We start from the raw sequence: 17,084 nt of genomic DNA, 5'->3' as shown, positions 1-17,084 counted from the left end.
CTTGGTTCCTTTGTTTTATGTTTCTTTAACTTGATTTAAATGGTTGTGTTCTATTTGTGAGCCATTCCTCAGACTAGGAAGGGATTCTCACCAGTTTTGCCATCAGAGGGATCTGAGTTGAATAAATCCTCACAGTAATGAAAATTTTACATTTGTTGATCTTTGGACCTTATAGAATACTAAAGAGTCAAGGACAGGTCTCAAGTATTTGAAAGTTTGTTTCCAGAGAGCCTTTGTGAAGTAAATTGTATTTTTTTACACGACATAAAATGAAATACCATTATTTCATTGATGTTGGATAATTTTTAATAGCATGGAATAATTCTTACAAAAATGTTATTACAATGGTACTGTTTAAAATGGAGGTGCCTAAAAAGATGAGCCTTATAAATGATTTTTATTTTATTTCTCTTCTTTAAGCCTTCTTTCAAAGAATTACAATAAGTAGCTTAGGAGCATTCAATTATTGGAACTTTTAAAAATGGATTATGGAGAAACTAGTTTGATCTTTTCTTATATTTCATAAAGAAATATCCTATCCATACTAATGGAAACCCTTAGCATTTTGAGATCTTACATTATAAATTCTTCACAAATATCTTTATTAACACACACACACACACACACACACACACACACACACACACACACAGGGATGAGTGATGTAAACTGGTTCCCAGACATTTCTACATAAAAAAGAGATAAGGCACGTTTACTTATGAAGGACCTTACATTTCATGCTAAAAATCAGGTAGCTGTTAAGAGTTTTAAATAGGGTATGATAAGAGCTGATTATATAGCAATAAAAATATTTTTAATAAGATTAGCACACCTGTATATAGCCACTTACTACAAGTGAGGCACCAGTCTAGGCATGGTCTGCACATCAGCTCCTTTCATCCTCTTGACAGCCTGAGGTAGGCACAAGGTATTTTCCATTTTACAGTAATCTTCTGATTACAATGACTAGCACATAATAAACATTGAATAAATGATAGTGGTTACTATTATAAACCTTTTTAATAATGTTGTATGTAAGAAAAATAATACCACTTTGACATTCAGAATACTTTAGGCTTGAATCAAACTTTGCCCCTTATTAGTTGTGTTTCTTAAAGCAAAGTAATCCAACATTTTATATTACAGTTTTCTTATTTATAAAATGAGGATAATGCATGTCTAACAGGGTTTATATAAGGATTAAAAATGCAAGTCAGATCATGTATATGAAGTGCTTAGCATGGTGCCTGATCCATTGGGAGACTTCAGTGAATGCTATTAATCATGTCAATCAGACGACCATGTCAGTCATCTCTTAAAGGGGGTTCCCTAGAAGCTACAAGTCATGAAACTACCCTATCGTCAGGTAGGAGGTGAACATACATCACTTACATTATTTTTTTCTGCTCATGACATCTCTTAACTGTTTAATAATATCTAAATAATATCTAAACAAAATAATATAAAAATGTAATGCAGGAAAGCCTCATCTTTCAATACCCAATAATCTTCTCTGACCTCTTTCCTCACCCCAATAAAATGAAGGAGCCCACTATTTACCCTTGCCATCTTCTTTCACCACACCCACACTTCCTGCTCTATCTTGCTTATATCTTCATTTGCCTGTCAAGATGCTCAGGTTCTAGAAAACAAAGACAAAGTCATGGTTCTTTTATTACCCATTAAAGACACAATACCAAAATATCATAACTATACAAAATAAATGGTTGGCCAGGGGAAGAGTAAATGTTATTAATGCAATGGATTTGCCTAATTCAGATTATATTTATTAAGAAAATTATCAAAAGTACAATACTATCTTCCTTTTGTTATTCAACCAATTAATTATGTAAGTTTGTGGTTAATCAAATACATTTTCTTATATTTGGAAATTCTTTTTGGTATTCCTATAAATATATGGTTTCATTATACAAGTATCATTATACTTGTGAAAAAATAAGTATGTCAGAGACTTCTGGGCTGTGCAACATCTCTTCTTTCCTCTTCTTAGGCACGGAGCTGGCCTATAACCATCAGCCTCCCTTATAGTTAGGTGCGGCCATTTGAATGAATTCTGGTGAATAGAATATAAATGAAAGTGATGGGTACTATTTATAGGCAAAGCTCATACTCTATTATGCTCTATTCAACTCCCTACCTGGATAAATACAGACAGCTGGGAAGCCCTATGGGTGGTGGAGCCTTTAGATGAAAGAAGCCTGGGCCCCTGACCGGTGGGAGAAGCCACACCATAAACCTAAACACTAAACCTGGTTTCTGACTATAGCATTAAATAATCTTTTATTGTCCTGAGTCATTACATGGTTTTGTATATTTAAAGGAGCTGACCTATTATAACTAATATCATAAAAATGTTAAAAATTAATATTAAATAATAGGTTGAATATCTTGAAATGCTAGCATTTGCAAATTTTATCTGACCTGTTTCATAGTAGTCATTTATGAAAAAAGAGGACTTCACCTGCAGTTGTCTGTCAAATGTTAACTTATATACTTAGATCCTTTTTGCTTGAAAATAAGTAAGTGGGAATAAAATTTAAGTTAAAATTAGAATGTAAATAAAGTTTTCATTTTCCTTCTGAAATCATTACCTCAATATCTTTCCTTCTCTCAAAATAGATCTATAATTCATTAGATATGTTCTATGATATATTTTGGCTTTTAAAAATGATGCTTAGTTAGACAGCAGGATTCAACAGTTAAGAGAACAGGCTTTGGAAATAAAACTCCTGGTTCTTTAATGAAGTGGCTATGGGATGTTGGCAAATTACTTTTCCTCTCTATGCCTTATTTTCCTCATCCCTATGAGAGGATAATAATGGTACCTACTTCCTAGAGTGTAAATTAATATTTATAAAATGTTTGAAAAAAATTCAACTCATAGTTATCACTATCTGTGTACAATAGCCTGTGTATGATTAAAGGTTATCTAATTTATTCTTTAAAAAGAAATTGAACTTTGTTTTACTAAAATGGAAAATAAAAATCTAAGATGTTTTTAAGCTTGACTTGTTTTTATACCTAATTGCCTATGATTTCTTTCTCTGCTCCTCAATTAGACTTTCAGAAATGACTCAGTCAACCTATGCTTACATACTTGCCCAACATCCTGTCTTTCTTTAGTGACCTTCCTTCTCTCTCTCTAACCAATACTTACTTACCTGTGCTACATTGGCCAATTTGGATCTATTAATTTTCTAGGGCTCTCCTAGCAAACGAGCACAAAGGTGGTGGCTCAAAACAACATGAATGTATTTTCTCACAGTTCTGGAGGCTAGAAGTCTGAAATCAAAGTGTTTGAAAAGCCATTCTTCCTCTGAAGGGTCTTTGGAAGAATCCTTCCTTGTCTCTTACAGCTTCTACTGGTTGCCAGCTATCCTTGCATCTGTCTGTGCATAGCCTTCTCCTCTGTGTCTCCTTGACCAAATTTCCTATAAGTATAAGGACACCATTCATTGGATTGGGACCCAGGTAATCCACTCTGACCACATCTTAACTTGATTGCTTCAGCAAAGATCCTATTTTCAAATAAAGTTACATTCACAGACATGGAATTAGGTTTTAAACATATCTTTTTGGGAGATAAAATTTAATAAACAACATGATTTTATGGAACTAAAAATATTCTCTTTCTCCTCCAGCCCACCATGATCACTTCAGAGAAACATTTATTTCCTATTTCATTTATTTGACAGACTAGAGGCCTAGTGCATGAAATTCTTGCACAAGTAGGGTCCCTAGGCCTGGCCGGAGGTCAGGGCTGATCGGGGCCTTCCCTGGCTGCTGGCTGCCTGCTGGGGCCTTCCTTCATTCTGCACCACCCCCGGTAGTCAGCACACATCATAGTGAGCGATCGAACCCCCGGTCTCCCAGTTGAACTCCCAAGGGGATAATTTGCATATTAGGCTTTTATATATATAGAAAATATAAATCCACTTTCTGACTTTACAAAGGAATTATTAACCTATATATTTTCTGGCAAATCCTATATAATAAAAGGCTAATTGGCAAATCCTCTCAACCAGGAGTTCGATCAGGGGGCAGGGCCAGCCAGCCAACCTCCTGTGTCCCCTCCCTGTGACCGGCCCGCCCTTATTGGCCCCACTCAGGGGGGCTGGCTAGACCCCACCTGTGCATGAATTCATGCACCAGGCCTCTAGTTATGTTATAAGCACCTAAGGGTTGTCACAAATGACAGTAGTTCATCTTTTTTATGGCTGAGTAGTATTTTATTGTGTATTTATACCATATCTTTATCCAATCATCCATGGAAGGATACTTTAGCTGTTCTTTGCCACTGTGAATGATGATTTCACCCATATGTGAGATATAGAACTGAAAGCAACAAATGAACAAACAAGACAGACCAACAAAAACTCATAGGCACAGACAGTAGTACAGTGGTTAACAGAGGAAAATGGACAGAGGGAGGTAGTAAAGGGTAAAGGGGGCCAAACATATGGTGACAAAAGGAGATTTTATTTTGGGTGGTAAAAGCACAATATAATATGCAGATTATGTATTATAAAATTATACAGGTAAAAACCTATATAATTATATCAATGTCACCCCAATAAATTTATTAAATTATTTAAAAAGAAAGCATTAATCCAAAACGAAAAAAAAAATCTAAGGGTAAGGACCATGGGCTATGATACAGTTTATTGTTGTTGTTGTTGTTGTTTTAAATATATTTTATTGAATTTTTTACAGAGAGGAAGTGAGAGGGATAGAGAGTTAGAAACATCAATGAGAGAAACATTGATCAGCTGCCTCTTGCACACCCCCTACTGGGGATGTGCCCACAACCAGCAACCAAGGAACATGCCCTTGACCGGATTCGAACCTGGGATCCTTCAGTCCGCAGGCTGCCGCTCTATCCACTGAGCCAAACCGGTTAGGGTTATGACACAGTTTTGCGTGCATTTGTATACTTTTCTATAGGACAATATAATGCATATAGTAATTAATGCATTAATGAGTAAATGAAGGAATATAGAGCTAGTAATTAAAAATTATTGTAGAGAGCAAGTGATAAAAATAAATGTACATGATTAGAACATGTCATTTTTAACTTATGGAATTCTTTTGACTGATTGTAAGTATTATAAATTCACAAATTGACATTATTATAATTAAATTACATATAAAATATGAAAATATTCCAATATAGATTCAACAGCTATATTCACTACTTTTGAAGTAAGAGATTCTATTTTGTTTTGCAACTGCAAACAAGCTTTTACATTATAAACAAGAATAACACAAGTATGGAATGTGAATTCTCTAGTACTAACTTTTCTTAGCAAAAAACATTGTATTGCTTTAAACTATTTAACAGTCAAAATCCCCAATGACTAATGGAAAATAGTAGGAATTCATCTCAGTTGTATAAAAATAATGTTTTAAATTTATATTTGCACAGATGATAATGAGTGTGGAAATTTAACCCAGTCCTGCGGTGAAAATGCTAACTGCACTAACACAGAGGGAAGTTACTATTGCATGTGTGCACCTGGTTTTCGATCCAGCAGTAACCAAGTCAGATTTATCACTAATGATGGAACCAAATGCATAGGTAAGTCAACTGTCTCACTTAAACTTTTACCTATCTCTTAATGCTTAGTACCTCCATAGATGAAATAATTTTTAAACAAATTCTGCCAGTCCTTGTTTATATCCTAGTTGTTAAATGCTTTCAGAAACTTCATTAATTTCTTTATTTATCCAATGTTATTTGATCAGTTACTATGGAATATTCGAGAATATAAGAAAAGGATTTTTTTGAGACAAATCAAATAGTTTACAAAACAAAACTCATGAACTATGGTGACAAACAACAGAATAACTACTTGCATTTTAAAGTCCTAACTCAAGAAAATAATGATTTGCATCACAAGATACCAATGCTTTTATAAATATGCTGAAAAGGGGTCTACATTTTCTTAGAATATGTTCAAATAGAAATTACTTATGAGACTTGTTCTAGTGCTTTACTACTTCCTTCAAAAAGTTACTTACACTTAAGATTTCTAGTAAGGTTTTCTGAACACTAGAGTCTTATTTAGAAAAGCATTTCCATTTCACTAAAATGTCCTCTGGGAGGATAATAATTTCAATTCAATCCCTAAATGAAATGTAATACTGAGTCTGAAGAGAGTATCTAGAAGATGTTTTTAAATGTCCTATTGTAACTTGGTTATGCATTGGATTTATCAGATCCTATAGAGTTTGGATTATAGTCTGAGAAGAAAAGATTGTTTAGAAACTTCAAAAGATGAACAGTTCCACAGGAAAATTCTCTGAAGTAAATAAATTATAAATCATCTTACTCATGTTTTCTAACAAGTGTCCAGTTTACCAACAACTTGTATAATTAATTATGATTGATAATTGTCTGTAAGATTAATAGGTGAACTGAGGCCCTAAGAGTTAAATCACATAGCCAGGGGTATATAAATATAGGACTAGAACTCAGGACTTTCAATGCATCACAGACAAGATAGTGTGCTGCTTCTACTTTATATAATTAAAAGAAAGAGATTCTAGAGGTTAATCTAGATCGCACTAAGGCCTTTGATTAGGTCCTTAGTGAGATTCTCATCAGTAAACTAAGTAGAATTCTGGCAGTGTTATTATTAACAACATGATGAACTAGGAGATAATATTCAAAGAAAATTTATCAGTGAAATGTCTTTATCAAAGAAATTGTGATATCTCATGTACTTGCGGTTCATAACATTTACTTTGCTATGTAAACAGGAAAGATTTTATTCTCCTCATTCTATAGCCAAGGGAAGTACAGGACTACACTCAATTCATTTAGGATAAAGGGAGAATTAGATCACAGTCTTGTATCTAGAAAGCCATTGTTATTTCAACATGAGACTGAAGTGGGTGGGCCATTACATTGATGTGAATCATGCAACTGCAGTGGGTCAAGCTTTGCAAGGGCATAAGGGATTTAAAATATGAGAAAATAATAATATTTTGTTGAATGATAATTTTATCTTTAGTGTTTGTAGCATTTTTTATTGGAATGTAGATTTACCTTTATTAAGGAAATAGGATAAACATGAAGTTCTAAGCAGAAAACTTACAGTACCTCACTCTTTGTTCTTCTTGAGCCTACACTCTTGTTGCTAGTCTTCTTACAATGTTCTTAAATGTGAGTATTTTACCTTTAGTAGCTAAGTTCTACTTTTGTAAATCTGTAAGCTTTACTATAAATGTTCCAGTAAATGAAAAAAAATCTAACTTGTGACATCTTAATCACTGTATTTAGTACAGTTTTAATTGTGCTCTTCATTCCTTTCATCTTTAGAAGACATCTTGCATTTTCATCTGATGATGTTTATTTTAATATGCATCAATTCACAAAGGGTTCTATATCTCTGTGTTCTTTATAAGCATAGAATTTCTATATTAGGGGGAAAAAGTGAATCACAGATACAGAGAAAACACACACACAAATTATTTAATGCCAACATCTTTTGGGTGTATAATACATTTGTAATTTAAAACTATTTCTCCTGCCCTAGATGGTTTGGCTCAGTGGATAGAGCATCGGCCTGAGGACTGAAGGGTCTAGGGTTCCATTCCAGTCAAGGGCACATGGCAAGGTTGCAAGCTTGATCCCCAGTAGGGGGTGTGCAGGAGGCAGCCAATGGATGATTCTCTCTCATAATTGATGTCTCTCTCTCTCTCTCTCTCTCTCTCTCTCTCTCTCTTCCTTCCTCTCTGAAATCAATAATATATATATGATTCTTTCTCCCAGTGTTTATTTATTATTGAGATACTGTGGAATGGCCCTAATTTTTTGTTAATTTCCTTTTTTGCTATTTTAAGTAATCAGTAAACACAGCAATTATATGAAAACCCAATACCCAGTACTGAGTCCTTCAGTTTCTACTTGTTTTGTTTGATGGATTATTCAGTAAAAAACTCCTTCTCTGGAAAATTGTTATTTCTCACCAATCTTGTTGTCTTTAAGGATTAAACTTCTTTTTTGAGAAGCAGAGCAACTATTTCTTTTTTCCAGTCCTGTAGTAAGATCCTCAGGGAATTTGAACAGAGAACCATAATTCTATTCCTTTTATACATTAGTACATCACCTTGTACTATGTTGCCTCTAATTTGAAAGTTTAGCTGATAGTTAAATTTGACATGTCTGATAATTATAGTCATTAAGAATCTCTAAAAATAGATAATGAAAAACTGCAATTCAGGGCAAAAATGACCCAAGCAAAATTCTTTACTTTTAGTCTATATTTAAATACTATTTAACACAGATAAGGTGATTTTGTTACAGAATGCTTTGAGCAAGATTTAGCATCATGCAGGATTTTCTTCACCTTGGAATCACAGTATAGCAAAAGTTAATTTGCCCAGCTTCCCAGAGACCTGGTACAGGCTTGCATTTCCAAATGCAGAAACTGTGGCATCCAATAGTAAAGTGACTCTCCCAATACCAAATGAGTAGAATCTAAGAATGCCTTCACGTTTACTATTGTGCTTAAGAGCTGTGTTTACTGCTTGTAATTTTTATGTCATGTTTTCATGGATAATCTTATAGTTTCAGATTTTTTTCTCGTTTTGAATAATATTAACATCCAATTTTGTCTCTGCAAGTTACTCCTAGTAATTGAACATTGTATCTTTTCTTTGAAGTCTGTGAGTTAAACAACTTTAGAAAATTCAGCTATTGATGAAAATTATAAGAATCAAAACAATTAAATGATCATGTTTTGAAAAGGAAATTCTGATAATATTCTGGGTTGGATTATTGTAGACATAAAAAAACAAATATAACCTTATTACTGAAAAAGTAACAAATGAATTTTTGATGTGCAAAACAAGCACATGATTTTTATGATGTGCCTACATTTAGAGAAATTGAGTTTGCATTAATAAGCCAAGAGTTAAGTTGGTAGTGGAAAAAGTGGATCAATTCTTAAATATGGTATGTCAATTCTAGTCCAATTGAAATAATTACATAGTACAATTTTGCTTTAATTAAGAAGGGGAGGGAGTTCTTTTTCTCTCTTTTATAGCTTTGGGAAGTTCCAAGACAGAGCAACCTAATGAGACACTCATTATCAATCTATTTACTCCAAACTGGCATGTTCACAGGGCTCCTAATATTAGAAAAAAAAAACATAATGGAACTCTGGACCTGATTTCTAATTACAATATCTACTACATCTTCGACTCTACTCCAAACACCTTCACATACATTTCCTCATTTGTTATGAAAAATAACTATTTGGAGACAAAAGGTATTTTTATAGTATTACCCAGGGTCCCAAAATTAATGAATAACATAGATTTAGGGGGAATCCATTGTTGTTTTAGTAGGTCCAAGCCAATTATGCCCTGCAAGAAATTGCAAGAGAAGTTAGGGTGGATCTCGCTGCAAATTGGCAGTCATATTCATTTTGGCTAATCTAGTTTCATCCTATTTGAACATGGGATAGTCTTTCAATATTTATGATTCTCTCTATATTGCTAGGTAACAAAGGCGTATAGAATGATAAGCTGAGGGTAGTGGAAGCACCTAGCCAGTTGTGGTAGCCACACACTCCATTACTAGGTTAAACTCAATAAACTACTGCTGAGGCCCTGAGTTAAAAGGATATAAAATTCAGCAAACCTCACATCCACATTTTACATAAAAGTAATGGGAAAAAATATAAACAAGAAAAGTATATATAAAGAGTTTGGAAAACATTACTTAGATGGGATGATTAGGGTTTTGAAAAAATTACTTTGGTGAGATATTTAATATTCTTTTATAACATTTGGAATCTATAATAAAAGGGTAATATGCTAATTAGACCAGACGCCTTCCGGACGTCCTCCTAGACCAGCAGTTCTCAACCTGTGGGTCGTGGACCTTTGGGGTCGAACGACCCTTTCACAGGGGTCGCCTAAGACTTTGGAAAACATTACTTAGATGGGATGATTAGGGTTTGGAAAACATTACTTTGGTGAGATATTTAATATTCTTTTATAACATTTGGAATCTATAATAAAAGGGTAATATGCTAATTAGACCAGACGCCCTTCCGGACGTCCTCCTAGACCAGCAGTTCTCAACCTGTGGGTCGCGACCCCTTTGGGGGTCGAACGACCCTTTCACATGGGTCGCCTAAGACCATCGGAAAACACATATATAATTACATATTGTTTTTGTGATTAATCACTATGCTTTAATTATGTTCAATTTGTAAAAATGAAAATACATCCTGCATATCAGATATTTACATTACGATTCATAACAGTAGCAAAATTACAGTTATGAAGTAGCAACGAAAATAATTTTATGGTTGGGGGTCACCACAACATGAGGAACTGTATTAAAGGGTCGCGGCATTAGGAAGGTTGAGAACCACTGTTCTAGACAAAGCCGGGGCTGGAGGGAAGCCAGCCCTGGTCCCAGGTGCCTGTGGAAAGCCAGTGCCGGTAGCCAGGGGAAGGAAATCCTACTCTTGCACAAATTTTGTGCATCGGGCCTCTAGTCAGAATATAAACATTTGCATAATCCTAATTTTGAATACTAGTCTCCCAGGATAGTACCTCATGATTTTTACAGACTACCATTTTGTGAATTGGTGAATTCAGAAGTTGAAATACCTTCTTTGGTCAAAGGCTGACATTCTGAGATACCACGTAGCTGATACCACTTGGTGGTGCGAGGGCTTGAACTAGAGCAGAGCACCAACATAAGCATCCCGGGCTGAGGAGGATGCACAGGGGAGAGCTGAAGCACAATCAGTTATGAGCAGGATTGTGTACACCTGTGCCCAAAGTACAAGAGTGCAGATAAAAATTGAGTTTGTACAGCCAAGATTTGTCTGTTGCTCAGAGATTGGATGTGGGATGAAGTTCCCAAGGTATGTTGCACCTTTAAATAATTTTGAAATTGAGAGAATCAGCACATGATTGCTGTTAATCCATAAAAGGCATCTAAAAGTATGAAATATGGGTAATCAAAAACATAGCTTTCTGCCCGGTCTGAGTGGCTCAGTTGGTTGAGTGTCATCCCATGCACCTAGAGGTCTTTGTTCAATTCCCCATCAGGGCACATGCCCTAGTTTTGGGCTTGATCCCCAGTATGGGGCACACAGGAGGCAGCTAGTCTATGTACCTTTCTCTTTGATGTTTCTATCTCCCTTTCCCTTGCTTTCTCTCTAAAACTCAATTTTAAAAAAATCTTATAAACAAAACAAAACATAGCTTTTCTTATCCATGGAAGAAATTGTTCTGTTCATGATACTGCATGGATGTGTTCACACTTTCTTTGGAGTGTTTTCCCCACTTGATTACAGTTAATGCTACTTCTTCAGCACTATTCCAAAAAGGACTAGTCTTTTGTTTTCTCATACTTTTTTATCACTTCGTTGATTTCATGAAAAAATAATAACCCTAGTATGTGCTCTTACCTGGGTCCTTCTCTTCAGCTCAACCTGGGATGCTTTCCCTGATGGTTCTACATATTCCAAGAGTCAACATGCTCTTACTCCCCTCCACTTTAGTTTGTCCCCCCCCTCCTTTTTTTGAGTGGCAATTTATGGACACATATATAGAAATAAGAGGAAGAGGGTGAGGATGCTAGAGCAGTCCTGTTTCTTTAAAAGTAGTGTACTTGGATTTCTGGATAGTACAGATCATGAATGCACAGACGTGGCAGAAGAACATGGGGCTTTCTACCTTTTGGGGGCCTGTTAATTGTCTTCTTAAATCTAGTACCATCACTTTTATAGCTAATAGAGTTTTCTTCAAGAATCTGGCAAGACATCTATTATTAGTTTCAGTTTTGTGTGGTGTGAGTTTTAATGTTTTTCTGTAGCTTTATTGCATTTTTAAAGTGAAAAATTAGTATCAGCTACATTTAAGATAACTAACTAAATGACATTTTAATGAACTTCAATTACTTTCCTTTGTTATGACAAACAGTATTATGCCACTCTATTAGTTTTATTTAATAAAATTGTATACTTAAGAGTACAGATTTATTCATTAATCTAACAGAGTAGTTCTAAGATGTCAGAGCTAGGCTAGAAACACAAAAAAATCTTTGCATTAGTTTAAGGTAACAATCTGGACTTCAGTTCCTTGGAATCATTCTCTATTGGAACTATGCCTACTGGCAGAGCATTTATACTGCATTTATTACTTTAAGACTTATTTCACTATAGTATGTAAAATTTTTAAAATTAGGAATATAAATTATGTGAGCTTAAAACCTATCATTTTTCTTGTGGCTTTGATATATAGCTACTGAAAAATCAAACACTTAATTCTGTACAATTTGTTACTTTATCTACATTGGGTATGTATTAAGAATCATAATATAATATAACCTGAACAAAAAAATAACATTTGCGGTAAAATTTTAAGGGAGTTGAATCACACATTTGCTACATCTTAATTTTTAGGGTAATTTGCATGCAAAAATGGAGCCTTGGAAAGAAAATGGGCTATTCTTTTTTATCCTCCAGAGTTATTTAAGCTGAGTTGTTATAATTAATTAAGTTTAATATTAGAAAGCTAAGTATTTTTAAAATTGGGTTTTTATTAAATTAGGACTAAATATTACATAGTCAATGATGAAATTAATGATTTTGTTGATGAATCATGCCATTCAGAAAACAGTTCAAGAGTTTGGCCCATGAATAACATTTTCAGTACACTGTCAAAATACATTGGCTAAGTCAAGGTTAAACAAATATATGAGGCTAAGGTAGCTTTGTCATTTTTCTAAATGATGGGATTTTTCTTGCATTTTTATACAATTTGCTATGACTAAATAGACATAATATCAGCAATGTAGCATCTATATGAGTACTAAATTAAAAAGTTGTGTTTTTTTCCAAATATTTCCAGATATAGATGAATGCAGTGAATCAGTTGCCTGTGGTGATCATGCAGTATGTGAAAATGTGGATGGTGGGTATAACTGCTCCTGCAAGGAAGGTTATCAGACATCCACAGGAAAAGCACAGTTCACACCTAATGATGGCACTTACTGCCAAGGTAAATTATCAAATAACTATGTAAAATATGTACTACACAGTTGTAAAGTGTCAAAGAGCTATACCTTCCAAGAAATGTTCCAGTATTCTTTACTTGCTTATAAAGTGAAATTAAAAAAAAATTAAAAAATATATTATATATAAAATTTTCTTTATAGAAGATGTAGACCACATGTTTGATATAGTTAAATACATCATATTCCTTAGGGTGACTAAAATCTTCCATTTTTAATAAAATAGTGTGTATTTATGAATAAAAATGAATAATTTTTAAATTAATGAATAATGAAAAATAATTGAATTTTAATGAATGAAAATTGAAAATGACACGGGTTAAGAATGTGTTTTTAATGTTTAAATAAGTAAGCAAAATTATTGTAATCGATATAATCATCTTAGGAAAAATATTTTAAAACTTACTATATGATCCATTTTCTTCTACAGAAAATGTGAATGCAGACTGCTATTTAGATAATGCCTGTATTGCTGCAAATGTTGATAAAATTTTAACAAAAGTAAGTAGACTAGTTGAATTAAAATTTTATTTTTATATTTTGACTTTAGTTAAAATGTTTTCAGTGTCACATTGTAAAAAGTGTAACAAGCAATTGATTTTCATGAAGAGTTGAAACTATTTACATATAGAGATCTAAGAATTTTGAGTCACAGGTAGGATTAATTTGAAAATCACCAAAGTTTTGAAGAAGACTTTCACATATCTAGCTTATGCTACTTTTCACAATTCAATATAGTGAAAAATTCTTTTCAATATGTAAAGAAAGTTGATAAACAAGATAGAAAATCATACTTTGATGTCAGGCCCATTCCCACATTCTAAGGAGTTATAAATGAATGAATCTAAATTTTGCTCTCTTTAGCAAATATTTCAAAAAGTAGCGCATCTATAAAATTTTTATCATGTGATTGAAAGTGTGAGTCTCAACAAGACTAATTAACAATCAGCTAAAGCAATTTCCATTTTATCGCGTTGTAAAGAATTTTCTGTGGTTGATTACAATCTAATTCAAATTAAGTTTATAAGTATTATAACTTTAAAAAGATGATTTAAAAAATTACCAATTCAAACATGCTGTTCCTTTTCTGAAGTAATTTTTATGTTTTTTAAGTTATTTGGAAAGCTTTTCTAAATAATTTTGTGTTGAAGTGCTGCATGTTATAATTTGGGTTTAATCTGGTAACTTATTAATATATAGGACAAGAAAACCAAATTCAGAATAAATTTAACATGTAACCTTTATTCTTGAAAAGATCCAATAGTACTCTAATCTGGTTTCATTTTTTGGAACTTATTTTTGTTCAGATTAGAAACATAGGCCAACTTGTGGCTTTACTACAAGATGTCTATAGGAATTCTGTGAAACATCTTTCACCAATGGATATAACTACATACATAGAAATATTAGCAGAATCATCACCATTCCTTGGTTACATGAATAGCACTATCTCGGACAAGGGCGGCCTTTCTAATTCAACTCTTGCTGTAAGTATGCTGAACTTTAACTCAATATTATTGAGCTTCAAAATTCCCCTTACATCTATGATTAATGAAAAATTCCAACATTTTTAAAAGATACACATTTTTCAACAGGAATTTGTGAAAACTGTGAATAATTTTGTTCAAAAGGATACATTTATAGTCTGGGACAAGTTACCTGCAACTCATAGAATAACTCATCTTACAAAGCTGATGCATGCTGTCGAACAAGCTACCTTACAGATTTCTCAAAACTTCCAAAAGACCACTCAGTTTGATACTAATTCAAGTGATGTAGGTAAGAAGCCAAGGTCAACTTCAAAGCAATGGTATTTTCCAAGCAAGCCATTCTCAAAAGGAAGGAGAATATTTAAAACTAGAGGTCCAGTGCACGAATTCATGCATGGGTGGGGTCCTCTGCCTGGCCGGTGATCAGGGCTATTTGGGGCCATCTCACCCAGTCCTGATTGGGGCTGATGGGGGTCGGCCAGCCAGGGAGGGACCACGGGAGGTTGGCCGGTTGACCCCGATCGGGGCCGATGGGGGTCGGGGGCCACCGGCTGGGGAAGGACCACAAGAGGACTCCAGGGCTTATCTGGCCCTTTCGCCCAGTCCCGATCCACTGGACCCCAGCAGCAAGCTAACCGCCCCCTAGTGGTCAGTGTGCGTCATAGTGACTGGTTGACCGAACCGTCAACCGAACCGTCAACCAATTGGTCAGACACTTAGCATATTACACTTTTATTATATAGAATACTGTTGATTAAATAGGCATTTTTTTCATATCAATGTAGAAAAAAATAGTGATGCATGGTACAAGAGTGACATGAATAAAGGATCACTAAAAAAGGATGAATACATGAGCACTTCCTTATTCCTACAATCTCCACCTTTTCCTATTCCTGAACTGCTGAGCATTTAAATGCACAAAGCATATTACTCCCTTGCCATTCCGAGTTAGTCATCTCATGACTTGTTAGGATCTACCTTGACCAATGATAGTAACAGAGAGATTCTCTGGATACAGTATTTTTAAATTTCTTTTTAGGAATCTTTGTCTTTTGATAACTTAAAGCAATCAATATAGTATATTAGAATGTTTCCTGCTTCATGCAGTCTTATACTTAAAACATTCGGAATCTTGGATCAAATTGAAGATGCTGATTATGTAGTTCAGAGGAAACAGAGTACATCTCTACCATATATTGTGGGTGACATCCTGCTGTGCAACAGTAGATACGCAACAGAAATCATTATCTCATCAGGGTTCATCATTTACTCAAAATCAAAGTAGCAAGCATTGTGACTAATATATAGGAGCAACATTTCTATGATGATCCTGCATGAAAAAGGTGAAAATACACCAGTTAAGAAAAGTACCCTACAGGAATTTAATTAGATCCTCTCCATATTGTATATTATAATACCATCCTCTAGGACATTGTAATTCTTATTCTTTGCTTTGGTAATTATGATATATAGCCTCCCTGTGTTCATACATGTTTTATCTTTTATTTTTTATTTAATAAAGGTATATATAAACTATGAGCATTATAGTAAATTAAAAAAATAACCTTGAATCAGATAAATTATAATGTTCAAACATGTTCAAAACAGGTTCATTCTATCTGTCATAAATAAGAAGTTGAAATAACAATGGCTGAAATTGTCTATTAACTAAATAAATATTGATTAAACTAATTTTAGGAAATTTATGATTTTCATGCTTTTGTTTCAGCTCTCAAAGCTTTCTTTTTTGACTCACATCACATGAAACATGTTCATCCCATTATGAATGTGGATGGAGATTACATAAAGATATTTCCAAAGAGAAAAGCTGCAGATGATACAGACGGTAGGACTTTGACAATCATATACATAATGTCAGTGATTTGCAATAAATACTTATCAAGGATTTGATTATATCACGTGTACATATAATATGTGTGGTTTTCTATAAGCATTTGATGTTTAAAAACAGAATTTCCATATTTGTACTTGAGATTTTCATTTGGATATAAAGACCTGGGAAGAATTTTAGCTGACAATATCTACACCCTTCTTGTCTTACCTCCAACTTCTGTAACTGTCTGATATTGAGATGCTAATGAAAATATTTTAAAAATGTGGTTTTATTACTTGGTTTGCAGCAGTTGATAAATGTTATGATTTGCGTACAGTTTTTAATTTTTCTTCAGTAATGCTTCATATTTCTCATTGTGAGACTCAATTTGTGATTGTGTAAGGAAGGCAAATAATGTTTAAAAAGACAGAAAGTTATTTAAACTTGGACTTTTTTTTCCACTTATCATTGCTTAGTCTTCAACTGAACTAAAGGCACTATTTCTTAAGGAATGGAATCACAGAATGCTAGACTAGAAGGTAACAGTAATTATCTAAACTAAATCCTTAATTCCCACTACAGTTAATAAATTTGTCTCTAACCATATTAATAGATAGTACAAAACCAACAGTAGAATTGAGGGAGTTGAATAATTCAGTCATGGCCAGTTTTTCCTTGCCCCCTAACC

At 33.9% G+C, this 17,084-nt stretch overlaps 1 protein-coding gene across 3 annotated transcripts in view; it reads left to right on the top strand.

Annotated features, from left to right (window-relative positions):
- ADGRL4 (adhesion G protein-coupled receptor L4) overlaps positions 1–17,084 on the top strand; it is a 95,175-nt gene that overhangs the window by 38,203 nt on the left and 39,888 nt on the right. For 2 of the 3 annotated variants that reach the window (XM_023751765.1, XM_014453562.2), the window contains exons 3-8: positions 5,447–5,599; positions 12,910–13,059; positions 13,503–13,573; positions 14,380–14,559; positions 14,668–14,851; positions 16,292–16,408. In XM_023751765.1, the coding sequence (XP_023607533.1) occupies positions 5,447–5,599; positions 12,910–13,059; positions 13,503–13,573; positions 14,380–14,559; positions 14,668–14,851; positions 16,292–16,408 (855 nt within the window). Of the gene's footprint in view, positions 1–5,446; positions 5,600–12,909; positions 13,060–13,502; positions 13,574–14,379; positions 14,560–14,667; positions 14,852–16,291; positions 16,409–17,084 lie in introns of those variants that run through there. The other variant, XM_023751766.1, reaches the window with a different exon arrangement.

The sequence above is a fragment of the Myotis lucifugus genome, unplaced genomic scaffold (assembly GCF_000147115.1).
Source record: "Myotis lucifugus unplaced genomic scaffold, Myoluc2.0 scaffold_25, whole genome shotgun sequence".
Classification (NCBI taxonomy): Eukaryota; Metazoa; Chordata; class Mammalia; order Chiroptera; family Vespertilionidae; genus Myotis; species Myotis lucifugus.
This window is presented reverse-complemented; position numbering and strand designations above follow the sequence as displayed.